Source organism: Canis lupus, chromosome X (genome assembly GCF_011100685.1).
Source record: "Canis lupus familiaris isolate Mischka breed German Shepherd chromosome X, alternate assembly UU_Cfam_GSD_1.0, whole genome shotgun sequence".
In the NCBI taxonomy this organism is placed as follows: domain Eukaryota; kingdom Metazoa; phylum Chordata; class Mammalia; order Carnivora; family Canidae; genus Canis; species Canis lupus.
In genome coordinates this window covers 122,977,873-123,003,077 of record NC_049260.1, presented here as the reverse complement: position 1 = coordinate 123,003,077, position 25,205 = coordinate 122,977,873, and the positions used below count along the sequence as shown (strand labels likewise).

Genomic DNA, 25,205 nt, shown 5'->3' with positions numbered 1-25,205 from the left:
CCGGCAGTCCGTGCCCCGAGCCCACGGCTAGTGAACGGCAGCCCCTCGCGCGTGTGTTCCTTCAGCGACCCGGGGGACTGTTCCCAGGGGGGCGGGGCCGAGCTCGTTTGAGGCTTTCGCATCCGGGCACTCAGCAGATGCCTCGACCGCCATCTTTGTTTTGTGCTGAAAGTCGCTATTGACGCCCGTGAACGGCCGGGCGAGGGGAAGTGGCAAGATGGCGGCTCCCAGGGCGGAGGCGTGAGGGCGCAATGGGGGGGGTGGGCCGCGGGGCTGGGCGCGCCTGCGCCAGACCCGAGAGCGGCCAGAACCCAAGCTAAGTGTGCGGCGGCCCAGGGCCCTCGCCGCGGGGCAGCGCGGGGGTTCTTTAAGAAGCCTCGGCTCACAGAAGCTGCCGTGCGAGGGCGGGGGCGGGTGTGGGGGGGGAAACAGTGACGTAGCCAGACTCCGCCCCCTCGCCCGACCGTCGCTGCCGCCATGTTTAGTTGTTACTTCTTCACACAAGATGGCGGCTCCCAGGGAGGAGGCATGAGCGCCCTGCCGTTACCGCTCCTCCTGCCGTACAGTTGCCACTTCGGGGCCTAACTCTGGCTCTTTGAAGCGGCTCCTGTGGGAAGGAGTCATAAGGAGGGAAGCGAGGATCGGACGCTGCCTTGCGTTTGGTTTGCAGTGGAAGAACTGACCCAGGAGGAAGAGAATAGGGGGGAAGGGGGAGTTAGTCTCAAGATGGCGGCTCCCAGGGCGGCAGGCGCAGTCTGAGCAGCTGAGGCGGGCTCGGGGAAGAGGTTCGAGACCTCACAAGCTGTACGGCGCGAGTCTCCGAGCAGCCCCCGAGAGTTCGAGTTCGTTCCACCGGCCTCCGGCGCGCCTCTGTCCCTTACGAGTGTCGAGGCTGTTTCGGGAGCGGCGGCTGCACTAAGCGCTGGGCGGGGAAGCGGGACGGTCTCAAGATGGCGGCTCCCACAATTGTGGTGTGAGCGCCGGCGGGGCTGGGACAACCGCGGTGCTTGTGGCTCCTTTCCACCCGCCCCGGAAGCCGGCCAGTGCAGGGGACTTGGGGGGTGTGGGAACCGGGCCGGGGCTCCGCCATTTCCGGCGGGGGAGGGCTACGACTGAGGAAGGGAGGAGAGAGAGGCGGCTCAAGATGGCGGCTCCCAGGGCCTCCCGCCCGAGCTTGTAAGCGGGAGCGCCCGGGCGAGTAGTCAGGGCGGCGGGACTTGGCGGCCTCCAGCTTCTCGGGGCTAGGCGCTCGAAAGTTTCGGGAGGCTCTTGAAGAGACGGGGTGAGCTAGAAGCAGGGGAAGAGCCAAAGGGAAGGAGGGTAGTTAAGATGGCGGCCTCCATGGAGCCGTCCACCGCTGTGTGAGGAGCGCTTCTCCGTGAGAGCTACCTTAGACTGAAGGGGGTGTGTGTGAGAGCAGTTGGGGGGCTCCTTTCCCGCCTGGTGACTTTTTTCCACCGCGGCCTTTCCCGCAACTATGGCTTCGGCCGTGTCGCCCGCCAACTCGCCAGCGGTGCTCCTGCAGCCTCGCTGGAAGCGAGTGGTGGGCTGGTCGGGTCCAGTGCCCCGGCCCCGCCACGGCCACCGCGCCGTGGCCATCAAGGAACTCATCGTGGTGTTTGGCGGCGGCAACGAGGGGATAGTGGACGAACTGCACGTGTACAACACGGGTGAGTGCAAAGCCCGCTGGGTCCTGGGATCTTTCCCTCCCTCCATCTCCTCCCTCTCCCTCTCCCTCTCCTTCCCTCCCTCCCTCCCTCTCCTCCTCCTCCTCTTCCCCCACCCTCCTCCCCTCCCTCCTCTCCCCCTCCCTCCCCTCCTTTCTCTTCCCCTCCCCTCCTGCCTTCTCTCCCTCCTCCCTTTCCTCCCTCTCCCTCTGCACCGATCTGCTCTCTCCTCTGTTCTGCGACCCTTTGCTCAGCCCGGCTTCCCTGCCCCCCCCCCGTCTCCCCGTACCCCCCCCGCTCTCGCCCCCCTCCCGCTCCCCTGCATTTGAGGGGCGCTTTTCATTATCAGAAATTCTCTAGTCCGCTTGGTGAGGGGGCGGGGGCGTTGCCGGCGTTGACTTGAGACCCACACCGTTACCCGCCGGGCAGGCTGGCGGATGCGTCCCTTTGGCGCAGGGAGTCCCACCCCTTTCCTCCCTCCTGCGCCTGCTCGGCTCTTCTTCATCTTTGATGCTTATTCGGGAGAAATGACAGCTTCTAGATTACGGATTAGGGGCAGAGTTGAGCAGCCTAATCCCGACTGGGTAGGGGGCGGGGAGGGATTGTGTGCCCGGCTGGGGAGCCCTGGGGACTGGAAGATAGGGCGGCATTGCTGGCTCCCCCCTTCGCCATTTACTTCTGTACTATTCTTCTTTTCGGGTTGCTTCTTTTCTTCATCTGGGGGCTCCAGTGTAGGAGCTGCATTCCAGGGATCCGTAGTGCGCTAGGTGGGCCCTTAGCTCTTCTGCTTCTGGGCTTGACGTTATCCTCTCCATTTTCATTTCTCCCTCAAACCCGAGGCGTTGTTGATTGGGAGGAGTGGGATTGTCGGACACGGAAAGACCTAGCGTCCTTGCTAGGTCTGGGACTGGGCCGCATATTCCCCTCTTCCTGCGGCCACTGGCCTGTAGTGGCCTCTTGGCCTGGTTTGCGCACCATGTTGCTGCCTGTTGTAGGCACGTTGGCCCACCGCACCTTGCCTCGCTTGGAAGGAGGGCTAGGCACTCTCCCTGAGGCCACTGGGCTTGCAGGCCGTCTTTCTGAGGAGAGCCTGACAGACCAAGACACCCTGAGGGGAAAGCACAGGATGGCTGGCGCGCGTGCACGCACACCCACACGCCTGTCAGCGGTCTTTTAGGAAGTTCCCCTCTGCAGCAGGGGGATGCGTTCGGGTTGGTGGTGGCCAGGAGCTGTTTTCCAGCTCTTCCTCCTGACATGACACCTAGCACAGTCCACTTGCTCCAGATCCATTCTTTCCCACGGCTCTGGCAATACCAGGTTCTCGAACCCGAGCACCTCCTCCCAGCTTTGAGGTTGCTCTGGCGTGGGGACCTGGCGCCCAAGGGAGAAGGTGGTTAGCATGGTGAGAACTGGGTGCTCCTTCTCCCTCCCCTGAGGCAGAGAGGGCAGCTCTCTGTGCTCCCGGTAGGTTGTTGCCCCTACCAAGTTGACTTTCAGAGGCTGGTGGGGTGCTGGTGACCCTTTGCATTCCGGGACTCAGCACCTGTTGCCTCCAGCAAGGCTGTGCTGCTTGGTGGTGCTCCATGCCAGCTCAGACAGCTGCTGTGGCAGCAGTTAGCTCGGTAAGGTAAGGCCGAGGGGCAGGGCTGTTTTTAGAGAGGCCACTGCCCTGAGCAGAACCTTCTAAACTCCTTGGACTGACTTTATTCTCATAAGGCCTGGAGCAGCCTCCTTAACAGGGAAATACAATTTTAGAAAGTAGGGCAGGGGCCTAATTACCATCCGCTCTAAAGTCCACTGCTTCCAGGGGCTTGTGCATATTCATTAGTTTATTAAAATGAATTGGCCACTTTGGCATTAATTCGTTCCCCATCTGCTAGGGCATGTCATGTACTAAAGGGTAGGCAGCTTCCAAAGGGCTGCGGCCCTGGATTCCTTCAGGTTAGCAGTTTGGAAACTGCGCTAATCAACTCCTTAGGCGACTTCTCAGGAGAGCCGCTAGCTGACCCAGCTCCCCGTTCCTCGCCAGGTGTTTACCCGTTATTTGAACGGAGCAGGAATTTGGCCTGTGTTTGGTGTCTGCTCCTGGTTCTGGTAGTGGAAGGTTTTTGAGTTCTTGGGAGACACCGGGCTCAGTGTTGCCCCTCTTCCCCCTGTGGTGGCACAGATGCACGTGCCCGTCAGCCCGAGCTGTTGCCTTGACAGATGCCCTTCTGCTTACCGTTACTGTTTCCAGGCGGGTCAGAGCACGTATTCCTTAGGCCTCTTCTACTTTGCTTTCTGTGGGATGAAAGACCTTTTGGAGAGAGAGCTGATCTGCCTGGAAACATTCCCTGTTGCTAAGATTAAGGGCTCCAGGGGGCGCTTTCGGGTGTATGTGAGCACTTTGCTGCCTTGGTTAGCTCAGCGATCTGGGGGTGACACTTGAAGTGTGTGTGCTTCCTCTTTCGCGACAGCTATCACAGCGGCTGGGGGACACTTGTTTGGCCTTTGGGAGGTCTTAGGGTAGCTACTGTGCTTGGCCTTAGGGAATTTTATTTCATCGTAGCCAAGTGGATTACCGAGAGGACCTGGTACTGACAGTGGGGTGCGCCCTGGCAAGGGGAGGGTGTGGCTGGCCACCGAACCAGTTGCCCAAGGCTGGTCTACCTCAGTGGTCCTCTAACATCTGGTGACTGTGACAGCTGCAAGGAGCCTTGGAAAACATGTAGTATAACTTCCTTGTTTTTGCACATGAGGAAATCGGGGTCCCAGAGGGGAAGTGACAGGTCTAGGGTCACCCTACCAGCTGGCGGTAGGGTCACGCGGAAACGCTTGGGGTACAGATCTTCATGAAGACCGTTGGGCTGTCTCTTCCTTCAGTTAACAGGCACAGGCCACCACCTTGGCAGTACCTCCCTGTGCCTCTGTCCCTGTAACTAATTGGCCGCTAAGTTAGGTTTGTGTCAAATCTGTTTGCCCTCTATTCCGAGACCTCCTCTCTTCTCACTTGGCTCTTGCAGTCACTTCCTGATTGGCCCTGTTAGTTTCATTTGTCAGGAAATCCTGTTCACCCTTCAAGGCCTGGCTCCAAATTCACCTTTTCTGAGAAGCCCCCCCTGCCAGATGCCCTGTTCTGTGCTCCCAAGGTTTGGGTGTGGTGCAGAGAGACCTCTCCCAGGCTGCTGTTCCCCTTGCAAGTGGAGGGCATGGCAGCCTTCCTACTAGGTTGGGAGTTCGAGGATGGGAGTGGTCTTCTCTGTCCCTCCCCACGTTTGGCATTGCGTCTGCCACACAGGAAGCGCCCCGGCATGACAGAGCGAGCAAAACGGGCACCTGTGGACTGTCTCCCCAACTGGGTGGTACGGTCTCTAGGGGGTGATGCGTAGAGGTTGACAGGAGCTACTACAGATGGGTTTTGGCGAGTGTGGAAAGGGGTGCGGCAGCTGATAAAACCCAGAAACTGTGGTTTCAGGCTTGCTGAGGAAAGAAAGGGTGGAGTCATGTTTCTGGTCATCCCATGAAGGGTCCTGCATGCAGGTGGCCTCGTCTCCTCAAACCCCCCCCCCCCCCAGCTGAGAGCACTGACAAGCCAGACTGAATGGAGAATGCGGGATCCAGAGGGGGTTACGAGATGCCCTGCTCGATGAGCTAGAGATAATATGATTACGGGACAGCTGAGCAGCAGGTGTGTTTGAGACGGCGGCTGTGCCATCTCGCGGGCAGAACCGGGCGTGTGGCTTCACACCAGAAACAGTGCTCGCTGACAAGACTGTTCTTGACATTGGCGTGGAGGGTCCCGGCCCTGAGTGTTCTAGAGCATCAGCTCCTCTTAAATGAGCTGGCGATTGTGAGCTCTTGGGACGTCGCAGGTCACTTCCAAGCTGGCCAGCTGGATCAGTGATTAGAGCGTGATGGAAAGCTGTGGGTTGATCCTGTTTGCCATGTGGCTTTGTCCCAGCCCTGAATACTGGGCCCCTAATGGCCCCAGAGCTCTGTGCAGCAGCTGTGAGGGTGCTCAGGTGAGTGAGGGCGGCCGATGGGTCTGGGTACATGGGGCCCTTGGGTGGGCACATAGTGATGACTTTGAAGTTGGTGACAAGGCTCTTGTCTGTCTATTTTGCTCTATGACCTCAGGTAAGTCACTTGCCCTCCTGGCCCTGTTCCTTTATCAACCGCGGGGTCTTGGCTGAGGTGGTCTCCAAGGCTTCTTTCAGCTGTTATCTTGGTAACTTGGGTGGAACCCCACCTCTTCCGATGTGTGCATGGGGGTCTGCCTCGGCGGCTCCACCATTGTTGCTTTTCACATGCAGTAGGGGTGACAGCAAGGTGGGGGGGGGGGACTGGGGCCTGGGCGCATGCGTGTGCCACAGGCACTACAGCGCTGCACCCCCACCAGGAGAATGGCAGGCGGAGGGTGGGGGCGGCTTGCTCCTGGGTATCCTGGAGTCCTGGTGACTCCACTGAACCGTGGAGGAGGGATGGGGGTGCTGCGGAGGAGGATCAACAGCCTGTTCCAAACTGACTTGGAGATTTTGGGTAGCGGTGAGTGTAGGGGCACTTCTACCCCAGGAAAGGCTGTCAGAGTCTCAGGAGGTACAGTGTGCTTTTAGATGAGGGCAGGAGGCCCAAGTGTACATGGGGATTTGGGGTGGTGACATAGGACTTGTCACCTAGCATGCAGGAGAGAGCTGCTAGAGACCCGGTACGTGCCTATAGAGAAAGGCTGAGAAGCAGATGAGCAGCTGGGGGCTCTCAGGGCCCTCTCCATGGGAGGATCCTAACCCCCATTTGGACGCAAGGGCTGCTCCTTTCATGCTCGGGTCCCTTGCGCACCCCCCCAGGCACCTCAGTCTCAAGTCACTCTCATTTGACCACAGCCTGTTTAGGGACGTAGGATCAAATGTGTGTCAGGCACCCAGTTTTTGGAGAGAATGTGGTTTGTTGTTTAGGGACGGTTCTTTAAATAATTAACATGTAATGAAAAGGACCCCTCAAAAGAGGAGGATGTGTACTCTGACTTTTCTGGGAGGCCCTGGCTTGGCAGGTGTACAGGGAGCTGAAACCAGGACACAAGCCTGGAGTGGAGGGGAAGAGTGGGGTGATGGGTGGGGCAAGGGAGGACTTCTCATTCACCTTCTTCGGTGGTGGCCTCTCCACTCCACCCCCATTTAGAGATGATGGATTTGGGGGAAGCTTCCACAGCCAGCAGAAGCTGTAAGGCTGCCATAGAAGCTAATGCTGCTGCCACCACTTCTGGCTTTCAAGAATATTCTAGATCAGTATGGGTGTGGCACGAGGGGAGGGGTGGCTGGTTGTGGACCATCACCTAGGAGACGCCAGCAGAGATTGATTCTTGCCGCTGCCCCCCCACCCTCAGCCAGCAGGCTGGGCTGCTGTGATTGGTCTCCCTCACCTGCTCCCCCCCCTCCTGCCACTAGCACCTGCAGGGAGGGAGGGCCCTGGCTGGCCACAGTCACTCTTTGAGCCACTTAGAGGTGTAGCCCTGCGCTCCCATAAAGAGGTTCACACAGCCACTGAAGGGTGTTTTGGGTATTAGACATTTCTTTCCAATATGGGTCCTACTGAGCAGTGCGGAAAGGAAGTCAGTGGCCACATTCCCAGAAGCTAATAAATTATCTTGGTTAGTGACTTCCTGCTTATTAAGACAGGCTTGATGAGAAACGGGTGATTGCAGGCTGTTTTGAGGTGGCCTCTGAGGTCAGGGGGCTTAGAACTCTAGGTGGCTTGGAGGGAGGGCCAGCCCCTTCTTTCTCAGACTATGTTTGGCAGGCTGCTGGATTCGGGGAGTAAGAGGAGTGGGGACTCTGGTTCTTAGGAGTTCCTGAAGTGTTCTGACTTCTGCTTCCTTTCGTTCCCCAGCAACTAACCAGTGGTTCATCCCAGCCGTGAGAGGGGACATCCCCCCTGGGTGTGCAGCCTATGGCTTCGTGTGTGACGGGACCCGCCTGCTAGTGTTTGGTGGGATGGTGGAGTATGGGAAATACAGCAACGACCTCTATGAGCTCCAGGTAACGGCCCACACTGTGTTCTCAGTGTTTGAGGGGGAGGTGAGGCTGCCCTGAACACCCCACCCTCAGGAGAGGGGGCGACCCTGCGCTGCCCAGGACCTTCCTATTCCATTCGGGTGCCTACCTCCTCCTGCCTGGTTTCTCCCTCTAGGACAAATGGCCCAGGCCCCAATGGGGGCCAGTTCATCCCTGATACAATCCAAATCTTGATTTTACAGGCAAGCCGGTGGGAATGGAAGAGACTCAAAGCCAAGACGCCCAAAAATGGGCCCCCTCCATGTCCTCGGCTTGGGCACAGCTTCTCCCTTGTGGGCAACAAATGCTACCTGTTTGGGGGTCTGGCCAACGATAGTGAGGACCCCAAGAACAACATTCCAAGGTGAGGCTTTGTCCTCTTCATGTGGAATCATGGGGGTGGGTGTTCTTAGCTACGTGCCAACCAACCCCACCGTGCCAAGTCCCTTTCTTCTGAGAAATGAGAGGGTGACAGTAGGTGCCCCATAAGGAGCTTTCTGTCTCAGAGGTCTCTAACGCAGAGGAGGTGGCATGGCAGGAGGGCTGGGCCAAGAGGTAGAAACTCATCTTGCCTTTGGCTGACCCCTGCTCCTCAGACCAAGTTAGAGCTGGTGCTTTCCTTCCTAGCTTTTGCTGCCTGCAGACTTAGCGATGATATTTTCCAAGGCCGGTGGCCGAGTGCCTTTCTGAAGTCTGAAGGTAGTCCGAAACCAGCACCCCTCTTTACCCCAGGAGGCCTTAGCATAACGCCCGTTTTGTGTGCGAGGCAGCCCTGCACACCCCATCCCACTGCTCCTCTTGGACTCCCACTCATCCTTGGGAGCTTCTGGCAGCCCCTTCTTAGGACCAAGGGTAGAAGAACTTGCAGTCCATGTGGACCTAGCCCCTCTTTATCTCCTGCGGACTCTGCTGTTCACCCCTAGAAGCTGGTGAGGCCTCTGGTGCAGGCAGTCAGGGCTTGCCATAACTGACTTTTCTTCTCCAGGTACCTGAATGACTTATATATCCTGGAATTGCGGCCAGGCTCCGGAGTCGTAGCCTGGGACATCCCCATCACTTACGGCGTCCTGCCTCCACCCCGGGAGTCACATACGGCTGTGGTCTATACTGAGAAAGACAATAAGAAGTCCAAGCTGGTGATCTACGGAGGGATGAGTGGCTGCAGGCTGGGGGACCTCTGGACCCTGGATATTGGTAAGACATGGGTGCACCTGTCCCAGGAGCCTTGGAGCACAGCTAGTCTATGGGGTGGTGGGCGTAGGGTGGGTTTGTGCGGAGATGGAGTGAGCATACCACTTAGCTGCTCCTCCTCTTCGTGGCAGAGTAGGAGCGGGACCCTGTTTGCGGCTGTCATCTTTGCCTTGAGCTTGTGGCATTGCTTTTCAGAAAGAGTAAGGCTTCATTGACGGAGTTGGTGACTATCTTAGAGGAGGATAAGGGAGGAGATAAAGCTCTCTCTAGGGTGGTATTGGCTGGGTGAGGTAGCGTTCGTCTCTCTCCATTCGTCAGAGGTCAGACTAACGGGAATGACACACCTTGGTCTCTCACAGTTAGACCGGATGTTGAGAGACCATGAGACCTGCAGGGGCTACTTGGGATCGTAACCAGAGTGGGTGTCAGGAGTGGTTGAGAGAAGTTCAGGTTTTTGGCCTGAAGGAAAGCTGAGGGGACGAGATGGCTGATGACACATCTCTATAGGGTTACGTCGTCCTGTAGGTCAGTGTTGGCACTCAAACCATTTACCGTGAGATTCCTAGCAGCACGGCGCTTCCCAGAACTCGGTCTTAGACAGTGGAGGTGGAATGGGGGTGAACGCATTTTATGGAGAGTAGGGCGTATGAAGTGCGGTGCCTTTTGAGGATGTGCTTTCCGCTCCTACCCCAATCCCTGAGAGCAACACTGGCTCATAGCAGGTGCTCAGTAAGTGTTGGAAGAGATGCAGTTGCCAGGATAGTGAACCGAGCTTGGGAAATGCTGGAACCTGGTCACTAGAGGGCCTCTTGTGCGCTGTAGGGAGGCCAGGCATGGAATTCTTGAACTGGGTGGGCACCCACCTTCCAGAGCCTTCCCTGCATCTGGGGACCATCTTCTGGGGTGGAGGGCCTGGTTCTGACCTAGTGTAGCTAATCCTCCCTTCTCCATTGCTCTGCAGAGACCCTGACGTGGAATAAACCCAGTCTCAGTGGGGTGGCACCTCTTCCTCGAAGTCTTCACTCAGCCACGACCATAGGAAACAAGTGAGTAGCTGGCCATGGCTCCTCTCTTCCCAGCCCACCCCCGCTCCAAAAGGGCTCTCAGTGTTCGTTCCTGCAATTCCTAAGGCCCGAGGAGGCCTCTTCCTGGCTGGGCTAGCATTCCGCAGCCCCGTCTTTACATTACGACCCTGGGAGACCAAGACAGACTCAGGGTAGAGGGGCGCAGACTGTTCTAGATACTCTCCACGAGCAGGTGGGTGTCTTTGTCAACACCAAGGTCCCAAAGCACATATGAGAATGATGGGGACTGAGGTGAGCTTTAGGTGAGCTAAGGAACGGTGCCACATGGTGGAGGTGACACAGTTCTTGTGAGGGCTGAGCCACCTAGGAGAGGGCTGCATCGAGACCTTTCATGCGTCCTGGGGGACTCTCCTGGGGAGAGCTGGAGGACCAAGCGTGTTTAGAACTTTCTGGATGGAAGAGGTGGCCTCTAGCTTGGCACCTCCTCTACAACCCTCTCCTACTCTTCCCTCCCTCGTCCCAGAATGTACGTGTTTGGTGGCTGGGTGCCTCTCGTCATGGATGACGTCAAAGTGGCCACACACGAGAAGGAGTGGAAGTGTACCAACACACTGGCTTGTCTCAACCTGGGTATGGCCTCCTCGGGCTTGGAGTGGCCTGCGGAGGGCTGCGGGAGGCTGGCCCTCCTCAGTCCCGAGAGCTGTGTGGGGTGTGCAGGGAGTGAAGCTGCTTCTAAGGCCTGTGCCTCTAGAATCCACGAGCAGTAGCCACTGGTCAGAGCACTCTGAGGATGCTCCTCGCTTTCATTTTTTGAATAGGCTCTTTCCCTACACATGGTCCGGCATCTGAAAGCACGAAAGCTTAACTGTGCAGAGCCTCCCTCCTGCCTCCCATTCTGCAGAGACAGCCACATTGGTGGCTTCTCGTCCACCCGGCAGGGACTTTTCTACATATACAAGCACCGTCTATAGGTTCCCCTATAAACAAACCCACACCACGGCAGCCTGCTCTCCGCGGCGCTGCGCCTGGCCTTTTCCGTTTACTCTGTCTTGGAGACCATCCCATCCCATCCCCGCACGGCGAGCGGCCTCATTCTTTTGAATTGCTATCAAGGTGTTGAAACTTGCACAGACGCTACTCCGTGAGTATTCTTGCACCATTCTCGCCTACGTGCAAGTGCATTTGAAGGGCAAAAACCTAGAGGTAGAATCACTGTCGAAGGCTGTTGCCCAGCCATCGTGTGCAGAGCTTGTGCCCACGTAGATGTCCCTGGCAGTGCGGGCCCGGCAACCGTCAGACTGCACTTCAGTGAGTCGGATAGGTGATCGACTCTCCCCCCGCCCCCCGGGCCAGCCCCCGCCCCCCGCCCCCTGCTCACCTTGAGCCCCGGCTGCAACAGGCTCGGGAATCAATGCCAGGCGCCTTACGGTTTAAGTGCATTTCTCTTATTTTGAGTGAGGGTATGTATCTCTCTCTAGATCCTTCTGTCGCCTGTTCTGTAACTCGCGTTCCTCTTTGCCCATCTCTTTCTAGAGGCTCTTGTGTTGTTTGATGTGCAAGAAGTGAAACCTTTGGCTGTGCGTTTCAAATAGTTTTCCCAGTTTGTAGTTTGTGGTTTATAATTTTATCTTTTATGGTCTTTTTGCCATACTGAGTTATTTTTCGTTCGTTTGTTTGTTTTTAATTTAGTAATCTTTGATGACTTCCTGTTTTTAATTCCCCATCCCTGACAGCGAAAGGCCAAAGGGCCACTGGGGGTTATGGGTTCCTCTGCCCCCTTGCTGACCTCCCCCCTCCTGCCCTCCCCAGATACCATGGCCTGGGAGACCATCCTGATGGACACGCTGGAGGACAATATTCCCCGGGCCCGAGCTGGCCACTGTGCCGTAGCCATCAATACCCGCCTATACATATGGAGTGGGCGCGACGGCTACCGAAAGGCCTGGAACAACCAGGTCTGCTGCAAGGATCTCTGGTACCTGGAAACAGGTAAGGCAGCTGGATCGGGGTCATAGGCCGCCCCAGCACAGCTGCGCCACAGGTAGGGGTCTTATGCTGAGGCCCCTTCTCACCAGCTGTGCTCTATTGCAGAAAAGCCACCGCCCCCCGCCCGGGTACAGCTGGTGCGAGCCAACACCAACTCCCTGGAGGTGAGCTGGGGGGCAGTGGCGACAGCCGACAGTTACCTTCTGCAGCTCCAGAAATATGACATTCCTGCCACGGCTGCTACTGCCACCTCCCCCACACCCAATCCAGTCCCGTCTGTGCCTGCCAACCCTCCCAAGAGCCCTGCCCCAGCAGCAGCCGCACCTGCTGTGCAGCCGCTGACCCAAGTAGGCATCACGCTCCTGCCCCAGGCTGCCACCGCGCCCCCGACCACCACCACCATCCAGGTCTTGCCGACAGTGCCTGGCAGCTCGATTTCCGTGCCCGCTGCAGCCAGGACTCAAGGTGAGCTGGGGGCCTGGCAGTTTACCTGAGGGTAGGGGCTAGCCCACCAGGAGTTGGTGTCCCTGAGTGAGGGCTGCTCGAGACAGCACACCTGGCGGTCGTTAGCACCAGGGCTGGGAGAAAGGTCAGTTGTGCCTACGGACACACTCACTGAGGGTGTCTGGAAGGAGCAGACATGAAGCACGAGCAGGCACTTCACGTTTGCACGCTGAACCGGGCAGAGGCCTGGGACTCTGCTGATGTGGCCGCTTACTTACCTTACCAGGTGTCCCTGCTGTTCTCAAAGTCACCGGTCCTCAGGCTACAACAGGAACCCCATTGGTCACCATGCGACCTGCCAGCCAGGCTGGGAAAGCCCCCGTCACCGTGACCTCCCTTCCTGCAGGCGTGCGAATGGTTGTGCCAACGCAGAGCGCCCAGGGGACGGTGAGGATCCATTGAGTAGGGTGGGACTTCTTGGTGATCCGTGGTGCCGACTGGGCTTAGACTTTACCCAGCCCCAGCACCGTGCAGCCTGGGCTTTTCTTGGCTGCAAAGCACTGATGAGGCAACCCGTTGTTACCGAGTTAATACAAGTTTGTAAGCTGTTGCCTGAGAAAGACTTCCCTGTTGTCTGAATCTATTCCGATGAAGGCGTCTTAAAACGTGAACTTTCTTGTTAGGAAGCCTGAGGGGAGAATCTAGCCAGGTAGGGTTTGACCCAGGCTCAGGAGGAGAGCGCTGTATCTGACTCCGTGGTCTTTAGAAAAGATCTAGAGTTTCTGGCAGACTCTGGCTGCTGGGTTGCCGCACCTGGTCAGTGCAGGAGGCCAGGTTGGGGCCAAGAGATGCTGCTGAGATGAATGCTAAGCTGGCAGGGCTGAGCTGCTTGATGGGGTTCCCTGCTATGGGGACTTCAGCAGAACCCACCACTGCTGCTCTCTGTGGGCTCACACTCCCCGTGCCCACCACAGGTGATTGGCAGCAGCCCACAGATGAGTGGCATGGCTGCGCTGGCAGCTGCAGCTGCCGCCACCCAGAAGATCCCTCCTTCCTCAGCACCCACTGTGCTGAGCGTCCCGGCGGGCACCACCATCGTCAAGACCGTGGCTGTGACACCTGGCACCACGACCCTCCCGGCTACTGTAAAGGTGGCCTCCTCACCAGTCATGGTGAGCATTACTTGGGCCTGCTTCTGAGCCAGCAGCCTTGGGGTGAGGGCCTCCTGGGCACTAATAAGACAGGGCTCACTCCTTTCGGGCTTTGGACCAACCTGCAGGGCTGTTGGCCCACATGGCTGCTTGCCGTGGGCTGCGGCGTCAGTGGTTACTTTTGGGGGTGTGCTGGCCTTAGGCTAGATGTGCGGTCCGTATCCTCCCTTGCTTTACTAAAGAAAAGGCAAAGCAAATTGAGCCGTTGTTCAGGTGGCTTGGTGGGGGCAGGTAGGAGAACAGGCAGGTGGGAGCTGTCGGCCTGCCGGGACTTTCTGGGTGGAGGCTCGGCCTCTCTGTCCCGCTCATCAGCTCTTCTCTGCCCCTTCAAGGTGAGCAACCCAGCCACTCGAATGCTGAAGACTGCAGCCGCCCAGGTGGGGACATCCGTCTCCTCTGCTGCCAACACATCCACTCGCCCCATCATCACAGTCCACAAATCAGGGACTGTGACTGTGGCCCAGCAAGCCCAGGTGGTGACCACGGTGGTGGGTGGAGTCACCAAGACCATCACCCTGGTGAAGAGCCCCATCTCTGTCCCAGGAGGCAGCGCTCTGGTGAGTGACAGGTTCCACTCTGCTGCATGTGACAGCTACCAGGTCGTGGCACTGCCCTGGGCCTATGCCAGGAGAGCCCGAACCCAAGCCATACTGTTGATTGGTTTCCAGATCACTCCTTGCTCCATCCTTTCCCTTTTAGATTTCCAACCTTGGCAAAGTGATGTCAGTGGTTCAGACCAAACCAGTTCAAACGTCAGCGGTCACAGGCCAGGCATCTACGGGCCCGGTGACTCAGATCATCCAGGTGAGCTCGTGGGCCCCGGGCTGCAAGAGGGGCTTGTATCCCTGCCTAGAGCAGGTCTCTCAAGCACGTGTGGCACAGAGTCCCATGGCTTGGTCCCGTCACTCATGGTCTCCAAACATTCCCTGAGTGCTCAGGCCACCAGTAGAGAGGAGGCACAACAGACTTTGTGCCAGACTTTCCATGTTGGCAGTGATGCCAGTTCCCCTTGCCTTCTACCTGTTTGACTCTTGCAGACCAAAGGGCCCCTGCCAGCCGGGACCATCCTGAAGCTAGTGACCTCAGCAGATGGCAAGCCCACCACCATCATCACCACCACGCAGGCCAGTGGGGCTGGGACAAAGCCCACCATTCTGGGCATCAGCAGCGTGTCCCCAAGCACCACCAAACCTGGCACGACCACCATCATCAAGACCATCCCCATGTCAGCCATCATCACACAGGCTGGCGCCACAGGTAGGGGCCTCCCCTGATGACAGAGGGTGTTGGGAGGCTGACGCTGGACAGGCGAGTGGATGCTGGATGCTGGGTTAGGGCGTGCTTTTGGTTTGGTTCTGCGTTTCCTCTCTTCCTCTCTCTGCCTTTTTTTTTTTTTTTTTTTTAAGATTTTATGTATTTATTCATGAGAGAGACAAGGCAGAGGGAGAAGCAGGTTCCATGTAGAGAGCCTGATAAGGGACTTGATCCTGGGACTCCATGGATCACACCCTGGGCCGAAGGCAGGCGTTAAACCACTGAGCCACCCAGGGATCCCCCTCTCTTTGCCTTTTATTTCACCTTTGTAGGGAGGCAGCAGGGGTGCGGCTGTAATTGGTACTTGGTTTGAATCAAGGGGTGGTAGAAGGAACTACTTTCGAGAGGGCTCAAGGGAAATGGGGAATGGGCACTGACGTGGAGAGGAGCCCCAGAAGCCAAGCTGTCCCTCTCGCCCAGGTGTGACCAGCAGTCCTGGCATCAAGTCCCCCATCACCATTATCACCACCAAGGTGATGACTTCTGGAACTGGAGCACCTGCCAAAATCATCACAGCTGTCCCCAAAATCGCCACTGGCCATGGGCAGCAAGGAGTGACTCAGGTGAGGCATGCCTGCCTCTCCCCTCACCCCAGTGTCCAGTCCAGGACCCCAGCAGGCCACATGTGTCCTCCTGAGGGGCCCGGGGGTGGGGGTGGCACGGGGTCTGGGCAACGTTGGAGTGACATGGGGGTGCTTTCCTCTGGCATTCCAGGTGGTGCTAAAGGGGGCCCCTGGACAGCCAGGCACCATCCTCCGCACCGTGCCCATGGGGGGTGTCCGCCTGGTCACCCCTGTCACTGTCTCTGCCGTCAAGCCAGCTGTCACCACGTTGGTTGTGAAGGGCACCACAGGTGTGTAGCCTAGATTTCTGGGCCCGCCTCCCCACGGGAGAGGTGCCTTCTCCCAGCCTTCTGTTCCCATGGAGTGTGTTCCAGAGCCCCCAGTGCCCTGGCCCCACCAGGTGAAAAGTTGCGGGCAGGGGTAAGGCCCCAGCTGAGGGCCTAACCCTCCCCGTGGCCCCTCCCCTTCCAGGTGTCACAACCCTCGGTACAGTGACAGGCACCGTTTCCACCAGCCTGGCCGGAGCTGGGGGCCACAGTACCAGCGCCTCCCTGGCCACACCCATCACCACCTTGGGTACCATTGCCACCCTCTCAAGCCAAGTGATCAACCCCACTGCCATCACAGTTTCGGCCGCGCAGACCACACTGACGGCGGCCGGTGGGCTGACCACCCCCACCATCACCATGCAGGTAGGGTGCCTGCGTGCGTGAGCGTGCGGATGAGCCCCAGCCCGAGGCTGTCCCTCTTTTCCTCCCCTGTGTGGCTCCTTTTCCTTCCCTGTTGCGCCACTGCGATTCTTAGTCACCATCCGATAGTCTGTTGCGGTGAGACATCAGGTCTCAGGCGGTTACAGGTTTTGAACACTGGCCAAGTGTTTTTTCTTACGGCGTAGAGGATGCAATCGATAGTTCATCTTCGTGCGTGTATAGCGTTTTTCTCTCTTTTGTGCATCTTAAGCTGAACTGGTGGATGGCAAAAGTGGCTGTTGCTGGCCTTTGTGTGGTGCAGGGTGGGTGGGGCTCCCTCCCTCCCTCCCTCCCTCCCTCCCTCCCTCCCTCCCTCCCTGGCCAGGCACTAGCCTCAGCCTCTGCCTCTGACTTGACCCCACAGCCCCTTCCCAGTCCTCATGGCCTTGGAGGTGAAGCCATGCCTCTTCCCTGGTCTCTGAGCTGGGCGACAGGGCGAGCAGGTCCTGCATGTACTAGGGCTGTGGCTTTAGGAGCCAGCACGGGTGACATGATAGGATGGTGGGAAGGCCAGACACATGACAAGCTGCAGAGGTGTACAGGTAACTCTTCTCTTCTGTCTCCTGCCCTAGCCTGTCTCTCAGCCTACACAGGTGACTCTCATCACGGCGCCCAGTGGCGTTGAGGCCCAGCCCGTGCATGACCTCCCCGTGTCCATTCTGGCCTCACCTACTACAGAGCAGCCCACGGCCACAGTCACCATTGCCGATTCAGGCCAGGGGGAGGTGCAGCCAGGCACCGTGACGCTGGTGTGCTCCAACCCGCCCTGCGAGACCCACGAGACGGGCACCACCAACACGGCCACCACCACCGTTGTGGCTAATCTCGGGGGGCAACCCCAGCCCACCCAAGTGCAGTTCGTCTGTGACAGACAGGAGGCAGCCGCTTCTCTCGTGACCTCAACGGTCGGGCCACAGAACGGCAGCGTGGTTCGCGTCTGCTCCAACCCGCCGTGCGAGACCCATGAGACGGGCACCACGCACACGGCCACCACCGCCACGTCCAACATGGCCGGCCAGCACAGCTGCTCCAACCCGCCGTGCGAGACCCACGAGACGGGCACCACCAGCACCGCCACCACCGCTATGTCCAGCATCGGCACCAACCCACAGCCAGACGCCCGGCGTGCCTACGTGGCTGGCAGCACTCCCGCTGTGGTCCGGATTGGCGTGGCCCCTGGGGCGTCAGAGGGAGCCCAGGGTTTTGTCAAGCCCTTGTGCCAAACCCGCCAGACCAGTGTGACCAGCACCACAATGACTGTGATGGCCACGGGAGCCCCATGCTCAGCTGGCCCACTCCTTGGGCCAGGTCTGGCCGTGGAGTCTGGTGGCCGCGGCACCACTTTTGTGCAGCTGGCTCCCGTGAGCGGCCAGGTCAGACCCAGCGTTCCTGGTGGCAAGGACACCCCCGTGGCCAGCCTGAGTCAGCTGGTGTCCGTGGGGCGCCAACTGGAGGCCCATCACACCCACACAACCAACACCCCCACCACAGTCCGCTCCACCATGGGTTCCGGGGAGCCCAGCGAGGCCCGGGGGACCCCCATGCCCGCGTATGAGAGCTCACCTGGTCCTGCTGTGACTGTGACAGCCCTGGAGGCGCTGCTGTGCCCCTCGGCCACCGTCACCCAAGTCTGCTCCAACCCACCCTGCGAGACCCACGAGACGGGCACCACCAACACCGCCACTACCTCGAACGCAGGCAGCACCCAGCGGGTCTGCTCCAACCCACCCTGCGAGACCCATGAGACAGGCACCACCCATACACCCACCACCGCCACGTCCAGTGGGGGTGCGGGCCAGCCCGAGGGTGGGCAGCAGCCCCCTGCCGGCCGCCCCTGTGAAACACACCAGACCACTTCCACCGGTACCACCATGTCAGTCAGTGTGGGTGCCCTGCTCCCCGATACCGTCCCCTCCCACAGGACCCTAGAGTCGGGCTTGGAAGTAGCGGCACCACCCACCATCACCCCCCAGGCTGGTGCTTCGTTGCTGGCTCCTTTCCCGACACAGAGGGTCTGCTCCAACCCCCCTTGTGAGACGCACGAGACGGGCACCACGCACACAGCCACCACAGTCACCTCCAACATGAGCTCAAACCAAGGTGAGTGAAGACTGGCTTGGCGTTGGTTGTCTCCCAGAGCCCAGGGCTCAAAGGCTGAGGGAGGTGACCAGGATCCACCTAGGTAGAGGCCAGTAGTCAGATTTCTTGGGGCTCGGTGTTCCAGCACAGATCCAGGCAACCGAGTACCTGGAGGCTCTGGGGCTCCTGCTGGCCTAGTACTCGTCACCCTCCCATTTGCCTCCTTTCCCTACAGATCCCCCACCAGCGGCCAGTGACCAGGGAGAGGTGGAGAGCACCCAGGGTGACAGCGTGAACATCACCAGCTCCAGTGCCGTTACAACGACCGTGTCCTCCACACTGACGCGGGCTGTGACCACTGTGACACAGTCCACACCGGTCCCAGGTCCCTCGGTGCCGGTAAGAGCCCCAGGATCCCCTGTGCCACCTCCCTGCCACCCACTGCTTTCGGCCTGTGCTGTTCCCGAATTGGACACCAGGTGTCGCTCTTGCACCAGGCACGGGCTGCTCCTGGGCCTTCTTCCTGACCATAAAAGGGCAGCCTGCGGCGCACGCGCTCCCTGGGCCAGGAGGCGGGGGTCTCCCAGGCCCCAGCGTCTCTGAGACGCTTTGATTTCCGTGGCTGTTTCCCATCGCTTGTCGTTTGGCTGTAACCTGTACGAGTGACGCGGCGGGAGCTGGAGTGCCCTTTTGGCTAGACCAGGAAGCCTCTCTGAGGATGGGCGAAAATCGGCCAGCAGGTCCCAAGGGTCTCCCTTGCTGCGCCCCTCGCTTCTCTTGTCACCTGCTGCCCCTTCCCATCGAATGGGGTTACGCTGGCCCACGGAGAGTGCAAATCCAGGTCTCCAGGGAAAGATGAAGGCTGCCTGGTTCTGGCCGCCCTCTCCTCCCCTCTGACGGGGGCTTCTCTCCCTTTCTAGAAGATCTCATCAATGACTGAGGCTACCCCAGGGGCTCTGACCACCGAAGTCCCCATCCCGGCCACGATAACAGTGACCATAGCCAACACAGAAACTTCTGACATGCCCTTCTCTGCTGTTGACATCCTGCAGCCCCCAGAGGAACTCCAGGCCTCGCCAGGGCCTCGCCAGCAGCTGCCGCCACGGCAACTCCTGCAGCCTGCCTCCACACCCCTGATGGGGGAGTCCGCCGAGGTCCTGTCAGCTTCCCAGACCCCTGAGCTCCAAGCCGCCGTGGATCTGAGCAGTACAGGGGACCCGTCTTCGGGCCAGGAGCCCACCAGCTCAGCTGTGGTGGCCACCGTGGTGGTCCAGCCGCCCCCGCCCACACAGTCCGAAGTAGACCAGTTGTCCCTTCCTCAAGAGCTGATGGCTGAGGCCCAGGCGGGCACCACCACCCTCATGGTGACGGGCCTCACCCCTGAGGAGCTGGCGGTGACTGCCGCCGCTGAAGCGGCTGCCCAGGCCGCAGCCACAGAGGAGGCCCAGGCCCTGGCCATCCAGGCGGTGCTCCAGGCTGCACAACAGGCCGTCATGGGTAGGTGCTGGTCGGGGTGGGGGTGGGGTGGGGGCATGGAAGAGCTAACCACAGCATCTTCAGTCTGGGCCAGATGGGAGCCCCAAGGGGAAGATGGGTCCCTCAGGAGGAGCAAGGACTTGGGGTTCTGGAGCCTCTTGCTGACCGCCCTGGCTGGGTGGCTACAGTGATGGGCAGCCCCAGAAGAGGAGGCTCGCTCCCTGCCAGAGTGGCAGGAGTTGGATATGAACAGGAGGATGGGCCCAGCGAGTGGGTTGGGCTTGGCACCCAAGAAGTAGGCAGAGCGCCTCAGTCCAGGGAGGGCCAGGAGGTGGGGCCCACGGCCATCACAGCTGCCCCCAGGGACTCGAGGCTAGGAGGGGAGTGGAGCGGTGGCAGGAAGTGGGGCTGGGCCATGCCGTGTGGCACACCTCTTGAGTAGCACTCCTTGCCCCCCGCTCTCCCCACTGGAGCAGGCACCGGGGAGCCCATGGACACGTCCGAGGCAGCAGCAGCTGTGACGCAGGCGGAGCTGGGCCACCTGTCGGCTGAGGGCCAGGAGGGCCAGGCCACCACCATTCCCATCGTACTGACACAGCAGGAACTGGCGGCCCTGGTGCAGCAGCAGCAGCAGCTGCAGGAGGCGCAGGCCCAACAGCAGCACCACCACCTCCCCACTGAGGCTCTGGCGCCCGCTGACAGCCTCAACGACCCGACCATCGAGAGCAACTGCCTCAATGAGCTGGCCGCGGCTGTCCCCAGCACTGTGGCCCTGCTGCCCTCCACGGGCACCGAGAGTAAGCAGGGGTGGGGGCTGGCCTAGTGCGCCCTTCCCGGGGAGAGAAGGTCTGCGGGCGGGCGGCTGGGCCTTCCCCGCAGAGATGACAAGTGTGGTCCGGCCCCATAGAAGGGCTCCCCCGCAGAAGCCAGGTGTCCAGGGTGGCTCCCGCTGACGTTTTCCTTCCTCACAGGCCTGGCCCCCTCCAACACCTTTGTGGCCCCCCAGCCCGTCGTGGTAGCAAGCCCCGCAAAGCTGCAGGCTGCGGCCACCCTGACCGAGGTGGCCAACGGCATTGAGTCTCTGGGCGTGGTGAGTGTGCTATGATGAGGTTTCAGGGGGTGCTGCCTCTGGGCCCCAAAGGCTGAGGGTTTGATCTTTCCTTCCCACCTTCCAGAAGCCAGACCTACCGCCCCCGCCCAGCAAAGCCCCCGTGAAGAAGGAGAATCAGTGGTTTGATGTGGGGGTCATTAAGGGTACCAACGTAATGGTGACACACTATTTCCTGCCACCAGATGATGCTGTTCCTTCAGACGTAAGTTTTCCTGGGAGCTGATGCCCTGGGGGCGGGGGGGGGGGGTCGTGGCTGTGAGGCAGGTATTGGGACTTGTGGGAACTTCTAAAGTTCCCCAGGACCGTCTTCCAGTTTGAGGCCAGCCCGACGACAGCCACGTGGAGAGCGTGCTCCATATGCTTCCTTTGCCTGTGTCCCTTTCCCCAGGATGACTCGGGCACCGTCCCCGACTACAACCAGCTAAAGAAGCAGGAGCTGCAGCCGGGCACAGCCTATAAGTTCCGTGTTGCCGGGATCAATGCCTGTGGCCGAGGGCCCTTCAGCGAGATCTCGGCCTTTAAGACGTGTCTGCCTGGTTTCCCAGGGGCCCCCTGTGCCATTAAAATCAGCAAAGTGAGTGTGCTGTGGGATGACCGTGTGCCCAGCCGGAGTAGAGCAGGCCTAGGCTGAGTCCGTGCGCTGGGAGTGCCCGTCTGAGGTGCAGCTTCTGGCCGTCCCCCTCCCCGTCTCGGACACTAGTCCGAGCTGCTAGTGTTCAGTGAGGGTCTGTCACCTGCCATGTTGCACGTGTTTTTTTATGCAATCCTTCATCATCTTGAAGAGGTCTGGGATCTCATGAGGAAACTGAGGCGCCAGGAGACTAAGTGCCAAGTCGCATGGTCGGTGGCAGAGCAGGTGAAGGAAGGCTATGCTTTCAGTCCCTGTTCATTGTATTTCGCCGTTCCGTCAGGCCGCCTTCTGGGTCAGGGCAGGCGAGGCCATGTCCTCAGAGCTCCGTACGTCTGCTGTGAAATAGCTCTGTTGTGTCAGGAAGGGGGGTGAGGTATGAGCAGTCGGTTCTGGAAGCTGTGAAGCGTTCTCGCTCCTGTTCCTGGACAAGCAGAGTGAGATAGTCACAAAGGCCACAGGCAGCATGGCTTGACCTCTGGCCCCTTGGTTCTAGAGTCCGGATGGTGCTCACCTCACCTGGGAGCCGCCGTCTGTGACCTCCGGCAAGATCATCGAGTACTCGGTGTACCTGGCCATCCAGAGCTCGCAGGCGGGTGGCGAGCCCAAGAGTTCCACCCCGGCCCAGCTGGCCTTCATGCGGGTGTACTGTGGGCCCAGCCCCTCCTGCCTGGTGCAATCCTCCAGCCTCTCCAATGCTCACATCGACTACACCACCAAGCCCGCCATCATCTTCCGCATCGCCGCCCGCAACGAGAAGGGCTATGGCCCGGCTACTCAAGTGAGGTGGTTGCAAGGTGGGTGTCATTCGTCTGGCTCCTTGGGCGTCACGACATAGGGTGGGGTGCCCGGACTTGGAGCTTTACCGTTGCAGGAGTTAAGGGAGATAGCCTGAGGTGGGTGCTCCATGGTGGAGGAGCCTGGCGGGGGGCACCTTGCCTCATCCGTGGGTTCAGGGAAAGTTTTCCAGGGATGTTTGAGGCGAGATGAGGGATTGCAAGAACTTGAAGGGAAGGAGGTACAGGGTGAGGCCCAAGTCCAGGGGGCAGGGTGTGGAACGGACATCGTGGCATGCCCCGTCGGGCTTTGTGCCAGTTCCCATGACGCTGACTGGGGAGAACAGTGAAGGCCTCTGACCTGGGCCCAGGACGACCGCAGGAGGTGGCACATGCAGGTGGCACACATCAGTCTCCATGTGCCTGCCGGTGACGGCGGGGCCAAGAGGCTTCTCTAGGGTGCAGGCAGGGTGGCCACATCATGTCTGCTCTCGTCCTCTTGGCTGGTGGACTGCTGTGTGGCCGAAGTCGTCCTGCCTGCCCACCTCGCTGACCTGCCCATGGCTCCACTTTCCTTGCAGAAACCAGTAAAGACAGCTCTGGCGCCAAGCCAGCCAGCAAGCGGCCCATGTCCTCTCCGGAAATGTAAGCAGGAAACCCCTTTCGGGAGCCTTCTGAGGCTGGGGGTAGACAGCTCCTGGGAAGAAGCAGCATCGGAGGGGGCTGCTAACGGGGTGTGAGGTACCGGCCCGGGGGAGGCCCACGCGAGGCCCACCTGTGCTTTCCCCGCGTTGTCAAGATCCACGCTGATCCTTCCTTTTTCTTCTCTTCTCCCAAGGAAATCCGCTCCAAAGAAATCTAAGGCAGATGGTCAGTGAGAGGCAGCTCCCCTGCACCTGGATTCTTCGCCAGACCCCCCCTTCTGCTTCAAGAACGCCACCTGCCAGGGCCCACCCATCCTACCCACCCGGCGCTCACACTTCACCCTCAGGAGCCACTGGCCGCCACTCATTCTCTCTCTCTCTCTGTTTTTAAAATACTCTCAAGAAAGCACATCTTACCATTGCTGTGGGAGGAAGCAGAACGCCGATCTGGAAGAGCAGTGAGCAAGTGAGACAACAGTGTGCCCTCCTCCTCTCTTCTCCCTACCAGTGCCGTCCACTGGGAGCCGAGCGAGCCCGGAACTCCGAGGCCCTTGAGGGAGCTAGACAGACACTTCAGATGAAGCAGACACGACGCAGAGAACGGGAAGCACGCGCCTCCAGTACCCGCACGCCTCTTGCAGTTTGTCACCTTGGTTCCGAGGGGGCAGCCAAGGGTGGGAGGGGCTGCAGCATGGAAGCAGAAGAGAGGCGCCCCTGGCCCCCCTCCCCTGCCTCTGCTCCGAGAACGTTGGCGGGGCGCCCGCGCACTAGATGTCCACCTGGTTCCGTTTTACTTTGTTACCTTTACATATCCCACCACCTCTTGGCCCCGGGCTTCAGCTTTGTGCAACCCCGCCTCGGCGGCCTTCGTACTCCGACCCGATTCCCCTTCCTTCTTTCCCCATTAGAGAGCTAGAAAATGAGAAGAAAAAGAAAGAAAGGGGGAAGAATGAGCCCACGGTGGCCTGAGCAGCGTTCCGTGCAAATCTCCTGACTCCCAGCGGGGTGCAGAGCAGCCCCCGCCGAGCCTGGCTTTGGCCCCTGGGTCGGGGCCAGGGGCCACACCACCAACTGCTGCATTTGTTGTATTTTTTTTAAGTTGGAATTGATGAAGTTAACATTTTTATTGTAATTTTAGCCTTAGCGTGTGGGGTTTTGTCCCTTTTTTTTGTTGTTGTTGTTGTTAGCTGTGTACAGAATGTGTATCTTTTTTTTTCCTCCCCCCTTGCCCCTCCCCCCCCTAACTTTTACTTTTTTCTCCTTGGCTAAGCCTTGGCAGGGACCTTTCTGGAAGAAAAGCTGGGGGCAGCCGGGACAGGAGAGGCGTGGGATCTTCCCTGCGGGCCTGGCATTTGCTGCCTGGCCCAGTCTCCTCTTGATGGCCCCTGCCATCCGCCCCTTCGCTTGTCCCTGGGCTTCTGGGACAAAGGAGGGGTGAGCTGTCAAACCTCACTCCCCATGGGTGATTGCTCTTTACCTGTAAGATTGAACTTGAGTCTGTTGGAGCCTAAAGTCAGGTTTTTAAGGAGCTGGTCCTGGGTCCACGTGCTCTCAACACCCCCGCCCCCAGGGTCCCTCCTTGGCCAATTGGCTTATAGTATCGCCACCCTCAACTGCTGCTTCCTGCAGCCACCCACTTCAGGCAGCCTTGTGTCAAAAGGGGTGGGGCGAGGGGATGGAGGGGAACTGGGTTTCGGAGAGCAGATATGTGTGGTGTCATTCCTGATGGACCCTGGGGAAGACGCGGCCCCTGGGAAAGACACGGACCCTGGAGAAGCGGGCTAGTAGCACCAGTCACCAGTTCTGTGAATTTGCAGGGCTGTGCCCATGTTCCCAGGACCAAACCTGGGAGGCTCGGGCTCTGCTTAGCGTGGCTCCTGAGTCAGCTTTTTGCCCCACGCCCAAGCTTTAGGAGCTGAGCAAGGCTTGCCAGCAGGTTGTGCAAAAGGAATTCAAGCGAGCAGCCAATCTTTCCAGATCCCCCATCTCTGCCCTGGAGATGCAGCTGCAGTGAGGGGCCCGGCCTCCGCAGACCCCTGCCACTGGCCCACAGCTCCTGGGGCCTCTGGTCTGTTGTACTATAGTATACTTCGCTGTGGAAAATGTCACGTTTAGTCAGTCACCTTGGAGCCCACTCGCCTGGTCCCGTTGTTTCCCTGCCCTTCTCTTGAGCGCCCTTTGATTTCTCTCGTTTCTGAGAACAGTACATCCGTTCATCTATTGTAGAGTAACCCCCGTGACTCAATATTACCATAGTGCGATGTCGTTTTGTGCTATTTTGAACAATTAAAAGACTTTTTTTGAAATAACTACCT

General features: G+C 59.2%; 1 protein-coding gene across 6 annotated transcripts; it reads left to right on the top strand.

The window, feature by feature from the left end:
- The first annotated feature begins 408 nt into the window (after positions 1-408).
- Positions 409-25,199, top strand: HCFC1 (host cell factor C1). Of its 6 annotated transcripts, none has more exons than XM_038588687.1 (26): positions 409-1,670; positions 7,530-7,678; positions 7,897-8,057; positions 8,679-8,887; positions 9,846-9,930; positions 10,433-10,539; positions 11,719-11,898; positions 12,001-12,360; positions 12,626-12,786; positions 13,314-13,511; positions 13,883-14,107; positions 14,250-14,354; positions 14,588-14,807; positions 15,285-15,427; positions 15,579-15,717; positions 15,899-16,119; positions 16,749-18,276; positions 18,491-18,654; positions 19,179-19,752; positions 20,205-20,528; positions 20,703-20,821; positions 20,907-21,044; positions 21,231-21,416; positions 21,967-22,267; positions 22,828-22,891; positions 23,085-25,199. In XM_038588687.1, the coding sequence occupies exons 1-26, from the start codon at positions 1,478-1,480 to the stop codon at positions 23,122-23,124; spliced, it is 6,294 nt and encodes a 2,097-aa protein (XP_038444615.1). In that variant the 5' UTR covers positions 409-1,477; the 3' UTR covers positions 23,125-25,199. The 6 variants fall into 6 exon arrangements, with proteins under 6 accessions (XP_038444615.1, XP_038444614.1, XP_038444613.1 ...); XM_038588686.1 differs by having other exon boundaries at positions 19,176-19,752; positions 20,208-20,528; XM_038588685.1 differs by having other exon boundaries at positions 410-1,670; positions 19,176-19,752.
- Positions 25,200-25,205: the final 6 nt, after the last annotated feature.